Source organism: Dendrobates tinctorius, unplaced genomic scaffold (genome assembly GCF_039654945.1).
Source record: "Dendrobates tinctorius isolate UK_male_01 unplaced genomic scaffold, ASM3965494v1 ptg000236l, whole genome shotgun sequence".
NCBI lineage: Eukaryota > Metazoa > Chordata > Amphibia > Anura > Dendrobatidae > Dendrobates > Dendrobates tinctorius.
Window position 1 is genome coordinate 2,171,874 of NW_027361903.1, and position 18,342 is coordinate 2,190,215.

At 55.3% G+C, this 18,342-nt stretch overlaps 1 protein-coding gene across 1 annotated transcript in view; it reads left to right on the top strand.

The window, feature by feature from the left end:
• Positions 1 to 4,271: 4,271 nt before the first annotated feature.
• GFRA1 (GDNF family receptor alpha 1) overlaps positions 4,272 to 18,342 on the top strand; it is a 251,851-nt gene continuing 237,780 nt past the window's right edge. Inside the window, exon 1 of the mRNA XM_073556582.1 lies at positions 4,272 to 4,502. Within this exon, the coding sequence (XP_073412683.1) occupies positions 4,463 to 4,502 (40 nt within the window). The 5' untranslated portion in view covers positions 4,272 to 4,462. The remainder of the gene's footprint in view (positions 4,503 to 18,342) is intronic.

Genomic DNA, 18,342 nt, shown 5'->3' on the forward strand with positions numbered 1-18,342 from the left:
GGTCACTGTGCACATACATTACATTACTGATCCTAAGTTACATCCTGTATTATACTCCAGAGCTGCGCTCACTATTCTGCTGGTGCAGTCACTGTGTACATACATTACTGATCCTGAGTTACCTCCTGTATTATACCCCAGAGCTGCACTCACTATTCTGCTGGTGCAGTCACTGTGTACATACATTACATTACTGATCCTGAGTTACCTCCTGTATTATACCCCAGAGCTGCACTCACTATTCTGCTGGTGCAGTTACTGTGTACACACATTACATTACTGATCCTGAGTTACCTCCTGTATTATACCCCAGAGCTGCACTCACTATTCTGCTGGTGCAGTCACTGTGTACATACATTTCATTACTGATCCTGAGTTACATCCTGTATTATACTCCAGAGCTGCACTCACTATTCTGCTGGTGCAGTCACTGTGTACATACATTTCATTACTGATCCTGAGTTACATCCTGTATTATACCCCAGAGCTGCACTCACTATTCTGCTGGTGCAGTCACTGTGTACATACATTACTGATCCTGAGTTACATCCTGTATTATACTCCAGAGCTGCACTCACTATTCTGCTGGTGCAGTCACTATGTACATACATTACATTACTGATCCTGAGTTACCTCCTGTATTATACTCCATAGCTGCACTCACTATTCTGCTGGTGAGGTCACTGTGTACATACATTACATTACTGATCCTGAGTTACATCCTGTATTATACTCCAGAGCTGCACTCACTATTCTGCTGGCGCAGTCACTGTGAACATACATTACTGATCCTGAGTTACCTCCTGTTTTATACTCCAGAGCTGCACTCACTATTCTGCTTATCTTATTCTGAACCTGAAAAAGATATTTGCTTTTAGCTCTGAAGCTGTACTGGAGATTGATTCTGTACTTTTTGATGGAAGGACAGAGGGCACTTCTCTATAGTACTTTGTAGACTGTTTGTATCTCTCTCCCCTGACAACTTTGAAGTCAATGATCAGTCAGACGTGTATTGTACGGCCCATCAGTGAAATCTGTATTGACCCCGTAACATCTGGAATTAGGGGGATGAAGTGGCCCTTGTTTGGGATATTTTAATTCCCTCAATTTCAATCTTCTCTGCAGGGGAGGAGTAAACCACAAGGGCGGCGCTGTCTGACAGTTTGTCCCCATCTTTTCTTATCATATGGGATTTCACCATAATTTAATGGGAGATCATCCCGACTGATGGAAGATCTGACACAAACAGAACTGACCGCACTTCAGGAGACTGTGTGGAAAGCTGAAATCACCAGTCCTGACCCAGAGGTTAAACCTACCTGTATGTACTTGTGTAGAGCTCTTATTCACTGGTCCCCCTGACACACAGCTCAATAACAGCGTACAATCTCTGAGTGTAAGTGTGCAGAGAGAGATTTCTATTTTACCTGCGTATATGTGCCTTTATACTCATTGCTCCACCTGACTCACAAAAGACGCTCAACACGTCTTAATAATGTATTTTAACAGCTTAACATGATGCACCAGTTGTAATGGGGGTCTGTCTCTGGATGATGACCCTTGTGTCTGTATTCTGTGCCATCATATTGGCATTTACCGACAAGGCCTCACTGATTAATGGGGCCGCCTGCCGGACGAGGCGGGAGAGAGGCCTAAAAGAATATACAAATTGTCTGTGCCCGGCCTGTCACTGTCTTATTACCCCGTGAAGCATCGCCTACGCCCCGTTAGTCCATCTGCCTGACACACGGTTTGTATTGGCTTCCTGTGACCTTGCGGCTTCTTTTCGGATTGTTTCCTACAACACCCCAAAATAGGCTTCTATGTCCTGTTATATTATGGGTCCCCGTGAGCAGGGCTGTGGAGTCCGTGTCCATTTTGGTGGCAACAGAGTTGGAGTCGGTATAAAGCGGGCTGACTCCTATCATCTACAACACGTTGGGGGCAGTAGCACAATGCAGGATGTGCTGCAAGGTTTCTGTCCTACAAATGTCCGTTCCTGATCTCAGGATCTCGGCTTTTAGCGGAGATGGATCTGTGCTGCACTTTATGTCCATGCTCCGCAGTGACCGGGGCTGTGGCTTACTGACTCCACAGCCCTGCAGGTCAGTGGGTGGTTGGAATGGAGCCCATAGAAGGACCAGGCCTGTATATAATGGAGGCAATAAATGATGAATAAGGCTCCGAGCCCTAAGAGATCTCTATTCTGACTGCTCTCTTTGTGTCATTGAAAGAAGAATATTCAGAAGTGAGAGTCCTCAGTGGTTGATGCCTTTTAGTGGCTACCTGAAAAGATGGTGACACATTGCAGCTTTCCCGACTCCTCAGGTCTCTTCATCAGGCACAGACTAATGCAAAATCGTAAGAGTCACATATTCTTCAGATGTTGTATTAGTCAGTGCCTGATGAAGAGACCTGAGGAGTCTGGAAAGCTGCAATGTGTCACCATCTTTTCAGTTAGTCATTAAAAGGCATCAACCACTGAGGACTCTCAATCCTGAATATTCTTCTATCCACTGGCTAACACGGTACAAAGATACAAATATATACATCCTTCCTGTGTCAGTGAAAGACACTTACTCATCAGTCCGCCTGGAGCACAACTGAAAGACTTCAGTACCGAATACACGTCTTGTATTTCCAACATCCCAGATGTGAATGCTGTCCCTTTCTGTATCCTTCATGAACCGCTAACTTTACTAGTCCTTCTGACTCCTGTTCCTGCCACTTTCCTAAATGCCTTATTGTAACCTGAATCTATACTTTCTACCCAGTCCTCGGACTATCAGTGTTCAGTGCACAGATCTCCTACCAGTCCCAGTGATTACACAACAAAAAGACACTTGTGATGGAGGTCTGTGCGGCCCCCTGCGTACGCGGTGCTCGGTCTATGCGGCCCCCTGCGTACGCAGTGCTCGGTCTATGCGGCCCCCTGCGCACCCGGCGCTCGGTCTGTGCGGCCCCCTGCGCACCCGGCGTTCGGTCTGTGCGGCCCCCTGCGCACCCGGCGCTCGGTCTGTGCGGCCCCCATGCGCTCGGTCTGTGCAGCCCCCTGCGCTCGGTCTGTGCAGCCCCCTGCGCACCTGGCGCTCGGTCTGTGCGACACCCGGCGCTCGGTCTGTGCGACACCCGGCGCTCGGTCTGTGCGGCCCCCTGCGCATCCGGCGCTCGGTCTGTGCGGCCCCCTGCACTCGGTCTGTGCGGCCCCCGGCGCTCGGTCTGTGCGGCCCCCTGCGCACCCGGTGCTCGGTCTGTGCAGCCCCCTGCGCTCGGTCTGTGCGGCCCACTGCGCACCCGGCGCTCGGTCTGTGCGGCCCCCTGCGCTCGGTCTGTGCGGCCCCCTGCGCACCCGGCGCTCGGTCTGTGCGGCCCCCATGCGCTCGGTCTGTGCAGCCCCCTGCGCTCGGTCTGTGCAGCCCCCTGCGCACCTGGCGCTCGGTCTGTGCGACACCCGGCGCTCGGTCTGTGCGGCCCCCTGCGCATCCGGTCTGTGCAGCCCCCTGCGCTCGGTCTGTGCAGCCCCCTGCGCACCTGGCGCTCGGTCTGTGCGACACCCGGCGCTCGGTCTGTGCGGCCCCCTGCGCATCCGGCGCTCGGTCTGTGCGGCCCCCTGCACTCGGTCTGTGCGGCCCCCTGCGCTCGGTCTGTGCGGCCCCCTGCGCTCGGTCTGTGCGGCCCCCTGCGCACCCGGCGCTCGGTCTGTGCAGCCCCCTGCGCTCGGTCTGTGCGGCCCACTGCGCACCCGGCGCTCGGTCTGTGCGGCCCCCTGCGCACCCGGCGCTCGGTCTGTGCGGCCCCCTGCGCTCGGTCTGTGCGGCCCCCTGCGCTCGGTCTGTGCGGCCCCCTGTATACTCAGTGCTCGGTCAGGATAACCAGAGCTTGCTTTGAGCCCTCAGTATAGCTAGTGCTTGACCTCTGCGCCCCGTTTTTGGGTGTGTGGCGCTTGCCCCCACAGGTTAGGGCCCGGTGTGCCCAGCCTTCCCGCTACCTGTGTTGGCAGTGAGGGTGCACCGTGCAGCCCCCAGTTTTGGCAGTGCTGGCTGTGTACCCCATACAGATCAGCTTTCGTCCTCTTGCCCCTTATGGCCGCCTCTGCCCAGTGTCAGCCTTCCTATGCCCCCACTTTTACAGTCCTGGTCCTGCACCCCCAGAGCCCGATCTTCAGCCCTAATACGACCCTCCAGTCTCCTCCAGAGATCTCACAGCCCAAACTTCCCCCCTCCTCGTGCTCCCCAGCCCTCCCGCTCCCGCCCCTCCCCCGGTCCGGCGGCGCCGCGCTCTCACTCCTCGGCTGCGCTCAGTGCGGCTGCAGCTCCTGCGCTCCGTGGTCCGCGGGTGGGATTGTGCCGGGATCGGTGGCCCCGGGACCCCTGGATCTGCCTTCTCTTACTGTGGATGGGAACTTGTGGGATGTGGAGGTTTCCTGCTGAGCCCGTCCTGGATCTGTGACCGTGCGGGCACCATGCTGGCCGTCACCCTGTACCTGCTCGTGCCCCTGATGGGTGAGTGACCGTGCCGACAGCAAAGAGGGTGCAGGCTGATCGCGACAGAGACTGGGGCATAAATCCCCAATATAGAGTGATCGCGACACAGACTGCAGGCAGAAATCCCATACATTGCGATCAGAGAAAACCTCTCCAAAAAGTGATGGGAGATGGACCGGGGGCAGGGGAGCCCTGTATAAAGTGATGGGAGATGGACCGGGTGCAGGAGAGCCCTGTATAAAGTGATGGGAGATGGACCGGGTGCAGGAGAGCCCTGTATAAAGTGATGGGAGATGGACCGGGTGCAGGGGAGCCCTGTATAAAGTGATGGGAGATGGACCGGGTGCAGGAGAGCCCTGTATAAAGTGATGGGAGATGGACCGGGTGCAGGAGAGCCCTGTATAAAGTGATGGGAGATGGACCGGGTGCAGGGGAGCCCTGTATAAAGTGATGGGAGATGGACCGGGTGCAGGAGAGCCCTGTATAAAGTGATGGGAGATGGACCGGGTGCAGGGGAGCCCTGTATAAAGTGATGGGAGATGGACCGGGTGCAGGGGAGCCCTGTATAAAGTGATGGGAGATGGACCGGGTGCAGGGGACCCTGTATAAAGTGATGGGAGATGGACCGGGTGCAGGGGAGCCCTGTATAAAGTGATGGGAGATGGACCGGGGGCAGGGGAGCCCTGTATAAAGTGATGGGAGATGGACCGGGTGCAGGAGAGCCCTGTATAAAGTGATGGGAGATGGACCGGGTGCAGGAGAGCCCTGTATAAAGTGATGGGAGATGGACCGGGTGCAGGGGAGCCCTGTATAAAGTGATGGGAGATGGACCGGGTGCAGGAGAGCCCTGTATAAAGTGATGGGAGATGGACCGGGTGCAGGGGACCCTGTATAAAGTGATGGGAGATGGACCGGGTGCAGGGGAGCCCTGTATAAAGTGATGGGAGATGGACCGGGTGCAGGGGACCCTGTATAAAGTCATGGGAGATGGACCGGGTGCAGGAGAGCCCTGTATAAAGTGATGGGAGATGGACCGGGTGCAGGAGAGTCCTGTATAAAGTGATGGGAGATGGACCGGGTGCAGGAGAGCCCTGTATAAAGTGATGGGAGATGGACCGGGTGCAGGGGACCCTGTATAAAGTGATGGGAGATGGACCGGGTGCAGGGGAGCCCTGTATAAAGTGATGGGAGATGGACCGGGTGCAGGGGACCCTGTATAAAGTGATGGGAGATGGACCGGGTGCAGGGGACCCTGTATAAAGTGATGGGAGATGGACCGGGTGCAGGAGAGCCCTGTATAAAGTAATGGGAGATGGACCGGGTGCAGGGGACCCTGTATAAAGTGATGGGAGATGGACCGGGTGCAGGGGACCCTGTATAAAGTGATGGGAGATGGACCGGGTGCAGGGGACCCTGTATAAAGTGATGGGAGATGGACCGGGTGCAGGAGAGCCCTGTATAAAGTGATGGGAGATGGACCGGGTGCAGGAGAGTCCTGTATAAAGTGATGGGAGATGGACCGGGTGCAGGAGAGCCCTGTATAAAGTGATGGGAGATGGACCGGGTGCAGGGGAGCCCTGTATAAAGTGATGGGAGATGGACCGGGTGCAGGGGACCCTGTATAAAGTGATGGGAGATGGACCGGGTGCAGGGGACCCTGTATAAAGTGATGGGAGATGGACCGGGTGCAGGAGAGCCCTGTATAAAGTGATGGGAGATGGACCGGGTGCAGGGGACCCTGTATAAAGTGATGGGAGATGGACCGGGTGCAGGGGAGCCCTGTATAAAGTGATGGGAGATGGACCGGGTGCAGGGGACCCTGTATAAAGTGATGGGAGATGGACCGGGTGCAGGGGACCCTGTATAAAGTGATGGGAGATGGACCGGGTGCAGGAGAGCCCTGTATAAAGTAATGGGAGATGGACCGGGTGCAGGGGACCCTGTATAAAGTGATGGGAGATGGACCGGGTGCAGGGGACCCTGTATAAAGTGATGGGAGATGGACCGGGTGCAGGGGACCCTGTATAAAGTGATGGGAGATGGACCGGGTGCAGGAGAGCCCTGTATAAAGTGATGGGAGATGGACCGGGTGCAGGAGAGTCCTGTATAAAGTGATGGGAGATGGACCGGGTGCAGGAGAGCCCTGTATAAAGTGATGGGAGATGGACCGGGTGCAGGGGAGCCCTGTATAAAGTGATGGGAGATGGACCGGGTGCAGGGGACCCTGTATAAAGTGATGGGAGATGGACCGGGTGCAGGGGACCCTGTATAAAGTGATGGGAGATGGACCGGGTGCAGGAGAGCCCTGTATAAAGTGATGGGAGATGGACCGGGTGCAGGAGAGTCCTGTATAAAGTGATGGGAGATGGACCGGGTGCAGGAGAGTCCTGTATAAAGTGATGGGAGATGGACCGGGTGCAGGGGTGCCCTGTATAAAGTGATGGGAGATGGACCGGGTGCAGGGGAGCCCTGTATAAAGTGATGGGAGATGGACCGGGTGCAGGAGAGCCCTGTATAAAGTGATGGGAGATGGACCGGGTGCAGGGGAGCCCTGTATAAAGTGATGGGAGATGGACCGGGTGCAGGAGAGCCCTGTATAAAGTGATGGGAGATGGACCGGGTGCAGGGGAGCCCTGTATAAAGTGATGGGAGATGGACCGGGTGCAGGGGAGCCCTGTATAAAGTGATGGGAGATGGACCGGGTGCAGGGGAGCCCTGTATAAAGTGATGGGAGATGGACCGGGTGCAGGGGAGCCCTGTATAAAGTGATGGGAGATGGATCGGGTGCAGGGGAGCCCTGTATAAAGTGATGGGAGATGGATCGGGTGCAGGGGAGCCCTGTATAAAGTGATGGGAGATGGATCGGGTGCAGGGGAGCCCTGTATAAAGTGATGGGAGATGGACCGGGTGCAGGGGAGCCCTGTATAAAGTGATGGGAGATGGACCGGGTGCAGGAGAGCCCTGTATAAAGTGATGGGAGATGGACCGGGTGCAGGGGAGCCCTGTATAAAGTGATGGGAGATGGACCGGGTGCAGGGGAGCCCTGTATAAAGTGATGGGAGATGGACCGGGTGCAGGGGAGCCCTGTATAAAGTGATGGGAGATGGACCGGGTGCAGGGGAGCCCTGTATAAAGTGATGGGAGATGGACCGGGTGCAGGGGAGCCCTGTATAAAGTGATGGGAGATGGACCGGGTGCAGGGGAGCCCTGTATAAAGTGATGGGAGATGGACCGGGTGCAGGAGAGCCCTGTATAAAGTGATGGGAGATGGACCGGGTGCAGGAGAGCCCTGTATAAAGTGATGGGAGATGGACCGGGTGCAGGGGAGCCCTGTATAAAGTGATGGGAGATGGACCGGGTGCAGGGGAGCCCTGTATAAAGTGATGGGAGATGGACCGGGTGCAGGAGAGTCCTGTATAAAGTGATGGGAGATGGACCGGGTGCAGGAGAGTCCTGTATAAAGTGATGGGAGATGGACCGGGTGCAGGGGAGCCCTGTATAAAGTGATGGGAGATGGACCGGGTGCAGGGGAGCCCTGTATAAAGTGATGGGAGATGGACCGGGTGCAGGAGAGCCCTGTATAAAGTGATGGGAGATGGACCGGGTGCAGGAGAGCCCTGTATAAAGTGATGGGAGATGGACCGGGTGCAGGAGAGCCCTGTATAAAGTGATGGGAGATGGACCGGGTGCAGGAGAGCCCTGTATAAAGTGATGGGAGATGGACCGGGTGCAGGGGAGCCCTGTATAAAGTGATGGGAGATGGACCGGGTGCAGGAGAGTCCTGTATAAAGTGATGGGAGATGGACCGGGTGCAGGAGAGTCCTGTATAAAGTGATGGGAGATGGACCGGGTGCAGGGGAGCCCTGTATAAAGTGATGGGAGATGGACCGGGTGCAGGGGAGCCCTGTATAAAGTGATGGGAGATGGACCGGGTGCAGGGGAGCCCTGTATAAAGTGATGGGAGATGGACCGGGTGCAGGAGAGCCCTGTATAAAGTGATGGGAGATGGACCGGGTGCAGGGGAGCCCTGTATAAAGTGATGGGAGATGGACCGGGTGCAGGGGAGCCCTGTATAAAGTGATGGGAGATGGACCGGGTGCAGGAGAGCCCTGTATAAAGTGATGGGAGATGGACCGGGTGCAGGAGAGCCCTGTATAAAGTGATGGGAGATGGACCGGGTGCAGGGGAGCCCTGTATAAAGTGATGGGAGATGGACCGGGTGCAGGGGAGCCCTGTATAAAGTGATGGGAGATGGACCGGGTGCAGGAGAGCCCTGTATAAAGTGATGGGAGATGGACCGGGTGCAGGAGAGCCCTGTATAAAGTGATGGGAGATGGACCGGGTGCAGGGGAGCCCTGTATAAAGTGATGGGAGATGGACCGGGTGCAGGAGAGCCCTGTATAAAGTGATGGGAGATGGACCGGGTGCAGGGGAGCCCTGTATAAAGTGATGGGAGATGGACCGGGTGCAGGGGAGCCCTGTATAAAGTGATGGGAGATGGACCGGGTGCAGGAGAGCCCTGTATAAAGTGATGGGAGATGGACCGGGTGCAGGAGAGCCCTGTATAAAGTGATGGGAGATGGACCGGGTGCAGGGGAGCCCTGTATAAAGTGATGGGAGATGGACCGGGTGCAGGGGAGCCCTGTATAAAGTGATGGGAGATGGACCGGGTGCAGGAGAGTCCTGTATAAAGTGATGGGAGATGGACCGGGTGCAGGAGAGCCCTGTATAAAGTGATGGGAGATGGACCGGGTGCAGGGGAGCCCTGTATAAAGTGATGGGAGATGGACCGGGTGCAGGGGAGCCCTGTATAAAGTGATGGGAGATGGACCGGGTGCAGGAGAGCCCTGTATAAAGTGATGGGAGATGGACCGGGTGCAGGAGAGCCCTGTATAAAGTGATGGGAGATGGACCGGGTGCAGGAGAGCCCTGTATAAAGTGATGGGAGATGGACCGGGTGCAGGGGAGCCCTGTATAAAGTGATGGGAGATGGACCGGGTGCAGGAGAGTCCTGTATAAAGTGATGGGAGATGGACCGGGTGCAGGAGAGTCCTGTATAAAGTGATGGGAGATGGACCGGGTGCAGGGGAGCCCTGTATAAAGTGATGGGAGATGGACCGGGTGCAGGGGAGCCCTGTATAAAGTGATGGGAGATGGACCGGGTGCAGGGGAGCCCTGTATAAAGTGATGGGAGATGGACCGGGTGCAGGGGAGCCCTGTATAAAGTGATGGGAGATGGACCGGGTGCAGGGGAGCCCTGTATAAAGTGATGGGAGATGGACCGGGTGCAGGAGAGCCCTGTATAAAGTGATGGGAGATGGACCGGGTGCAGGAGAGTCCTGTATAAAGTGATGGGAGATGGACCGGGTGCAGGGGAGCCCTGTATAAAGTGATGGGAGATGGACCGGGTGCAGGAGAGCCCTGTATAAAGTGATGGGAGATGGACCGGGTGCAGGGGAGCCCTGTATAAAGTGATGGGAGATGGACCGGGTGCAGGAGAGCCCTGTATAAAGTGATGGGAGATGGACCGGGTGCAGGGGAGCCCTGTATAAAGTGATGGGAGATGGACCGGGTGCAGGGGAGCCCTGTATAAAGTGATGGGAGATGGACCGGGTGCAGGAGAGCCCTGTATAAAGTGATGGGAGATGGACCGGGTGCAGGGGAGCCCTGTATAAAGTGATGGGAGATGGACCGGGTGCAGGAGAGCCCTGTATAAAGTGATGGGAGATGGACCGGGTGCAGGGGAGCCCTGTATAAAGTGATGGGAGATGGACCGGGTGCAGGGGAGCCCTGTATAAAGTGATGGGAGATGGACCGGGTGCAGGGGAGCCCTGTATAAAGTGATGGGAGATGGACCGGGTGCAGGAGAGCCCTGTATAAAGTGATGGGAGATGGACCGGGTGCAGGAGAGCCCTGTATAAAGTGATGGGAGATGGACCGGGTGCAGGGGAGCCCTGTATAAAGTGATGGGAGATGGACCGGGTGCAGGAGAGCCCTGTATAAAGTGATGGGAGATGGACCGGGTGCAGGGGAGCCCTGTATAAAGTGATGGGAGATGGACCGGGTGCAGGAGAGCCCTGTATAAAGTGATGGGAGATGGACCGGGTGCAGGGGAGCCCTGTATAAAGTGATGGGAGATGGACCGGGTGCAGGGGAGCCCTGTATAAAGTGATGGGAGATGGACCGGGTGCAGGGGAGCCCTGTATAAAGTGATGGGAGATGGACCGGGTGCAGGAGAGCCCTGTATAAAGTGATGGGAGATGGACCGGGTGCAGGAGAGCCCTGTATAAAGTGATGGGAGATGGACCGGGTGCAGGGGAGCCCTGTATAAAGTGATGGGAGATGGACCGGGTGCAGGAGAGCCCTGTATAAAGTGATGGGAGATGGACCGGGTGCAGGGGAGCCCTGTATAAAGTGATGGGAGATGGACCGGGTGCAGGAGAGCCCTGTATAAAGTGATGGGAGATGGACCGGGTGCAGGGGAGCCCTGTATAAAGTGATGGGAGATGGACCGGGTGCAGGGGAGCCCTGTATAAAGTGATGGGAGATGGACCGGGTGCAGGGGAGCCCTGTATAAAGTGATGGGAGATGGACCGGGTGCAGGGGAGCCCTGTATAAAGTGATGGGAGATGGACCGGGTGCAGGAGAGCCCTGTATAAAGTGATGGGAGATGGACCGGGTGCAGGAGAGCCCTGTATAAAGTGATGGGAGATGGACCGGGTGCAGGGGAGCCCTGTATAAAGTGATGGGAGATGGACCGGGTGCAGGGGAGCCCTGTATAAAGTGATGGGAGATGGACCGGGTGCAGGGGAGCCCTGTATAAAGTGATGGGAGATGGACCGGGTGCAGGGGAGCCCTGTATAAAGTGATGGGAGATGGACCGGGTGCAGGAGAGCCCTGTATAAAGTTATCCAAGGCATAAGGTATAATAACAGATCCGTCTGATGCTGGTGAACGGGGAAATTAAATCCACTTATGTATAAAATATGAGATTTCCGATCACTGGTCCACCTCACAAGGTGCCGGATGTCGGGGGGGGGCACTGATGTCGGGGGGGCACTGATGTCGGGGGGGCAGTGATGTCGGGGGGGGGCACTGATGTCGGGGGGGGCAGTGATGTCGGGGGGGAGGCACTGATGTCGGGGGGGGGCACTGATGTCGGGGGGGGGGCACTGATGTCGGGGGGGGGCAGTGATGTCGGGGGGGGGGCACTGATGTCGGGGGGGGCAGTGATGTCGGGGGGGGGCGCTGATGTCGGGGGGGGGCACTGATGTCGGGGGGGGCAGTGATGTCGGGGGGGGGCACTGATGTCGGGGGGGGGCACTGATGTCGGGGGGGGGCAGTGATGTCGGGGTTTCTGGTGCTTTCTGTGCCGGAGTTTACACACTCTTCCTTCACATGTATATTATCATTGTCTGCTGGACTTGCAGTGTATTTTGTTGAGGGGCTCTGATCCCCCCCTGTGTCTCCTGCAGAGCTGAAATCCACGGAAAGTGAAAGTGATCCCAGTGCAGAAAACCACGGAGCACGTGGAGATTATACACCCCCGAGTATTCACACCATGAAAACATATCTATAGCATGACTGTAGATTATACTCCCCACACCAATGACATTATAGGCACATGCAGATCACACGGGTGTAATTATACACATGGGGCAGTATACCCTGCACACAGCCTATAGGACCACTACCCCCAATACCCTGCACACAGCCTATAGGACCACTACCCCCAATACCCTGCACACAGCCTATAGGACCACTACCCCCAATACCCTGCACACAGCCTATAGGACCACTACCCCCAATACCCTGCACACAGCCTATAGGACCACTACCCCCAATACCCTGCACACAGCCTATAGGACCACTACCCCCAATACCCTGCACACAGCCTATAGGACCACTACCCCCAATACCCTGCACACAGCCTATAGGACCACTACCCCCAATACCCTGCACACAGCCTATAGGACCACTACCCCCAATACCCTGCACACAGCCTATAGGACCACTACCCCCAATACCCTGCACACAGCCTATAGGACCACTACCCCCAATACCCTGCACACAGCCTATAGGACCACTACCCCCAATACCCTGCACACAGCCTATAGGACCACTACCCCCAATACCCTGCACACAGCCTATAGGACCACTACCCCCAATACCCTGCACACAGCCTATAGGACCACTACCCCCAATACCCTGCACACAGCCTATAGGACCACTACCCCCAATACCCTGCACACAGCCTATAGGACCACTACCCCCAATACCCTGCACACAGCCTATAGGACCACTACCCTCAATACCCTGCACACAGCCTATAGGACCGCTACCCCCAATACCCTGCACACAGCCTATAGGACCGCTACCCCCAATACCCTGCACACAGCCTATAGGACCGCTACCCCCAATACCCTGCACACAGCCTATAGGACCACTACCCCCAATACCCTGCACACAGCCTATAGGACCGCTACCCCCAATACCCTGCACACAGCCTATAGGACCGCTACCCCCAATACCCTGCACACAGCCTATAGGACCACTACCCCCAATACCCTGCACACAGCCTATAGGACCACTACCCCCAATACCCTGCACACAGCCTATAGGACCACTACCCTCAATACCCTGCACACAGCCTATAGGACCACTACCCTCAATACCCTGCACACAGCCTATAGGACCGCTACCCTCAATACCCTGCACACAGCCTATAGGACCACTACCCCCAATACCCTGCACACAGCCTATAGGACCACTACCCCCAATACCCTGCACACAGCCTATAGGACCGCTACCCCCAATACCCTGCACACAGCCTATAGGACCACTACCCCCAATACCCTGCACACAGCCTATAGGACCACTACCCCCAATACCCTGCACACAGCCTATAGGACCACTACCCCCAATACCCTGCACACAGCCTATAGGACCACTACCCCCAATACCCTGCACACAGCCTATAGGACCGCTACCCCCAATACCCTGCACACAGCCTATAGGACCGCTACCCTCAATACCCTGCACACAGCCTATAGGACCACTACCCCCAATACCCTGCACACAGCCTATAGGACCACTACCCCCAATACCCTGCACACAGCCTATAGGACCACTACCCCCAATACCCTGCACACAGCCTATAGGACCACTACCCCCAATACCCTGCACACAGCCTATAGGACCGCTACCCTCAATACCCTGCACACAGCCTATAGGACCGCTACCCCCAATACCCTGCACACAGCCTATAGGACCGCTACCCCCAATACCCTGCACACAGCCTATAGGACCACTACCCCCAATACCCTGCGCACAGCCTATAGGACCACTACCCCCAATACCCTGCGCACAGCCTATAGGACCACTACCCTCAATACCCTGCACACAGCCTATAGGACCACTACCCCCAATACCCTGCACACAGCCTATAGGACCACTACCCCCAATACCCTGCACACAGCCTATAGGACCGCTACCCCCAATACCCTGCACACAGCCTATAGGACCGCTACCCCCAATACCCTGCACACAGCCTATAGGACCGCTACCCCCAATACCCTGCGCACAGCCTATAGGACCACTACCCCCAATACCCTGCGCACAGCCTATAGGACCGCTACCCTCAATACCCTGCACACAGCCTATAGGACCACTACCCCCAATACCCTGCGCACAGCCTATAGGACCACTACCCCCAATACCCTGCGCACAGCCTATAGGACCGCTACCCCCAATACCCTGCACACAGCCTATAGGACCACTACCCCCAATACCCTGCGCACAGCCTATAGGACCACTACCCCCAATACCCTGCGCACAGCCTATAGGACCGCTACCCTCAATACCCTGCACACAGCCTATAGGACCGCTACCCCCAATACCCTGCACACAGCCTATAGGACCACTACCCCCAATACCCTGCACACAGCCTATAGGACCACTACCCCCAATACCCTGCACACAGCCTATAGGACCACTACCCCCAATACCCTGCACACAGCTTATAGGACCACTACCCCCAATATCGGTCTCAGGTCTGCGCTTATTGCCTGGACTGTTCGGATCTGGTGATTCCCGGGGGTCTCGGGCTTCTGACCCCTGTCCTAGTTCTGGGATCCCCTGGGATCGGATCCAGCCGGTCGCTACATTGTGTCGCGCAGCTTCTAATGTCAATATTGACTCCTGGATACATTGTATCACAGCGCGGCCGCAGAGTGGAGGAGACGATCCGCAGCTTCCAGGCTCACAGCTGCCCAGAGGAGGGGGGGGCTGTGCCCTGATCTATGGGGGGGGGGGCTGTGCCCTGATCTATGGGGGGGGGGGCTGTGCCCTGATCTATGGAGGGGGGGGCTGTGCCCTGATCTATGGGGGGGGGGGCTGTGCCCTGATCTATGGAGGGGGGGGGGCCGTGCCCTGATCTATGGGGGGGGGGCTGTGCCCTGATCTATGGGGGGGGGGCTGTGCCCTGATCTATGGGGGGGGGCTGTGCCCTGATCTATGGGGGGGGGGCTGTGCCCTGATCTATGGAGGGGGGGGGGCTGTGCCCTGATCTATGGAGGGGGGGGCTGTGCCCTGATCTATGGGGGGGGGCTGTGCCCTGATCTATGGGGGGGGGCTGTGCCCTGATCTATGGGGGGGGGGCTGTGCCCTGATCTATGGAGGGGGGGGGGCTGTGCCCTGATCTATGGAGGGGGGGGCTGTGCCCTGATCTATGGGGGGGGGCTGTGCCCTGATCTATGGAGGGGGGGGCTGTGCCCTGATCTATGGGGGGGGGGGCTGTGCCCTGATCTATGGGGGGGGGCTGTGCCCTGATCTATGCTCTCTGCATATTGAGGGGGGACCCAGCACTGCTGACTCCTTTGCAGACAGTGTTTCCCCCGGAGTCATTAGGAGGCAGTGCGCCCTTGTAAAGCATTGATGTATGTACCCGGCGCCATCTGCTGCTTCCTGCGCCCCCCTGTGGGGCATGGTGGCACTGAGGCGCTTCTCTCTGGAGCTGGCAGGGTTCGGGCTCTGTGTCTGGGGTTTGTTGCGCTCCTTCTATTGATTAATGTGACGTCCTTTGGAGCTTCTGCTGTCAGTGAGGCAAATGAGCTGCGATCTGTGTGGAGTGTGATGGGTTAAGAAGCCTCATTGTGGGGCAGGTGACAACAGTCTGCTGCTCTAGAGGTTAGTGTGCAGCGCATGTAATGAGCTCAGCGACCGCCAGGGGTCGCTCTCGGCTCTTTCTGTGCCTCCTCCTGACATTATGGTGGGGCATTATGTGGCTTGCACTAGTGACTATAGAGGGTCTCTGCCGGGTCCGCAGGTTCCTCCTGCTTCATGTGGGGAGAGATTACATACCTTGTATCTGCTGGATGTGATGAATCGTAATCTAATGCAGGGTTCCCCAACTCCAGTCCTCAAGGCCCACCTGAGCAATACTAAGGAAATCCTGAAAACATGACCTGTTGGTGGGCCTTGAGGACTGGAGTTGGGGAGCCCTGATCTAATATATATATAGAAAAGTGAGTGCCTCTATATTATATATCTAATGTGGGGGGCGTCCTGGGGTCTTAGTAGAACTGGAGTCACTGGCCATGTTCCCAACTATAGAAAGATCTCTCCAGAATGACTTGGAGCAGAGAAGGTCGACCCTGCAAGCGAGAGGACAGAGGAGGCCATTGACAATAAAATGTCTAGTTAATGCTACAGTAAAAAAAAAGATCTCCGGTGGCTGCGTGCCTCAGTGGGGAACAAGACTTATAGAGAAGACTGTAGCATGATGGAGACCACTACTGGAAACTGTCCATCCCAGTATGGAGGCAACCACTTATATAGAGGAGATTAGAGGCTTCCTCCATAACATTGACCTCTGAGATGATGGAGGCCAATAAGGTGGAGGGTGAAGGTTACAGCTGGAAGGGAAGTCTTACAGTGGAGGAGACCTCTGGAAGTTGTCTCTAGAAATATGGAGCACCACACTGGGAAATGGGCAGAGTACCTGATAGAAAAGTCTGTCTTGTGGAATATAGAATGTATATAGAATATATAGAATGTATATAGAATATATAGAATGTATATAGAATGTGGATGCCATTATTGGTTTATACAGGAGCTTCTCACAAAATTAGAAAATCATCAAAAAGTGAATGTATTTCAGATCTTCAATACAGACAGTGCCTCTCCTCTATCCTATAGAGCATTACACACAGAGTGATCTATTTCACGGGTTTATTTCTGGTAATGTTGATGATTATGGCTTACAGCCAATGAAAACCCAAAAATTATCTCAATCAATTAGAATAATTATCAATAAACACCTGTAAAGGCTCCTAAGTGTTTATAAAGGTCCCTTAATGCCCCGTCTCACATAGCGAGATCGCTGAAACATCACCAATTTTGTGACGCAACAGCGACCTCGCTACGTGTGACATATAGCGGCGATCACCCCACCCCCGCTGCGATATCGCTGATCGTGCTCGAATGTCCTAGGCCATTTTTTGATCATTCATGTCCCGCTGGCCGGCATGCATCACTGTGTTTGACTCCATAACAGCGATGAGCGACTTCAATGGCGACTCAGAACTCACGCTATCGAGGTCTGAGTCGTCAGAATAGCTGCTGTGTGACAAGGTCCCAACGACCGCTGAAGTCGTTATACGGATCGCCGAATCATTGCTTCATCGTTGAGTAGATCTGCCGGTTTGACAGCTCACTAGTGACCATGTAGCGACGCACCAACGATCCTTACCAGGTCATATCGTTGTCGCGATCGCTGGTGCGTCGCTATGTGTAACGGTGCCCTTAGTCTGTTTCACTAGCTCCACAATCATGGGGAAGACTGCTGACCTGACAGATGTCCAGAAGGCAGTCACTGACACACTCCACAAGGAGGGGAAGCCACAAAAAATGGTTATTGGTAAAGAAGCCGGCTGTTCACAGAGTGCTGTATCCAAGAATATTAATGGAAACTGGAGTGGAAGGAAAAAGTGTGGTAGAAAAAGGTGCACAAGCCACCGGGATAACCACAGCCTGGAAAGGATCGTTAAGAAAAGGCCATTCAGTAATGTGGGGGAGATTCACAAGGAGTGGACTGCTGCTGGAGTCATTGCTTCACACCACACACAGACGTCTCCAGGACATGGGCCACAAGTGTCACATTCCTTGTGTCAGACACTCATGACCAATAGGCAACGCCAGAAGCGTCTTACCTGGGCCAAGGAGAAGAAGAACCGGACTGTTGTCAGTGGTCCCAGAGTCTGGAGGAAGAGTGGAGAGGCCACAATCCAAGCTGCTGGAGGTCTAGTGTGAGGTCTCCACCATCAGTGATGGTTTGGGGAGCCATGTCATCTGCTGGTGTAGGTCCACTGTGTTTTATCAAGACCAAAGTCAGCAGAGCCGTCTACCAGGACATGTTAGAGCTCTTCATGCTTCCGTCTGCCGACAAGCTTTATGGAGATGGAAATGTCATTCTCCAGCAGGACTTGGCCCCTGTCCACACGGCCAAAAGTACCAATGCCTGGTGTACACACAACAGTATCACTGGGCTTGATTGGCAGCAAACTCGCCTGACCTTAACCCCATAGAGAATCTACGGAGTATTATCAAGAGGAAGATGAGAGACACCAGACCCAACAATGCAGACGAGCTGAAGGCTGCTATCAAAGCAACCTGGGCTTCCATAACCCCTCAGCAGTGTCACAGGCTGATCGCATCCATGCCACGCCGCATTGATACAGTAATTGATGCAAACGGAGCCTGACCAAGTAGTGAGTGCATTTACTCATCATACATTTCAGTAGGACGACATTTCAGATTTTGCAATCATTTTTCAAGCTGATGTTAATATAGAGTATTC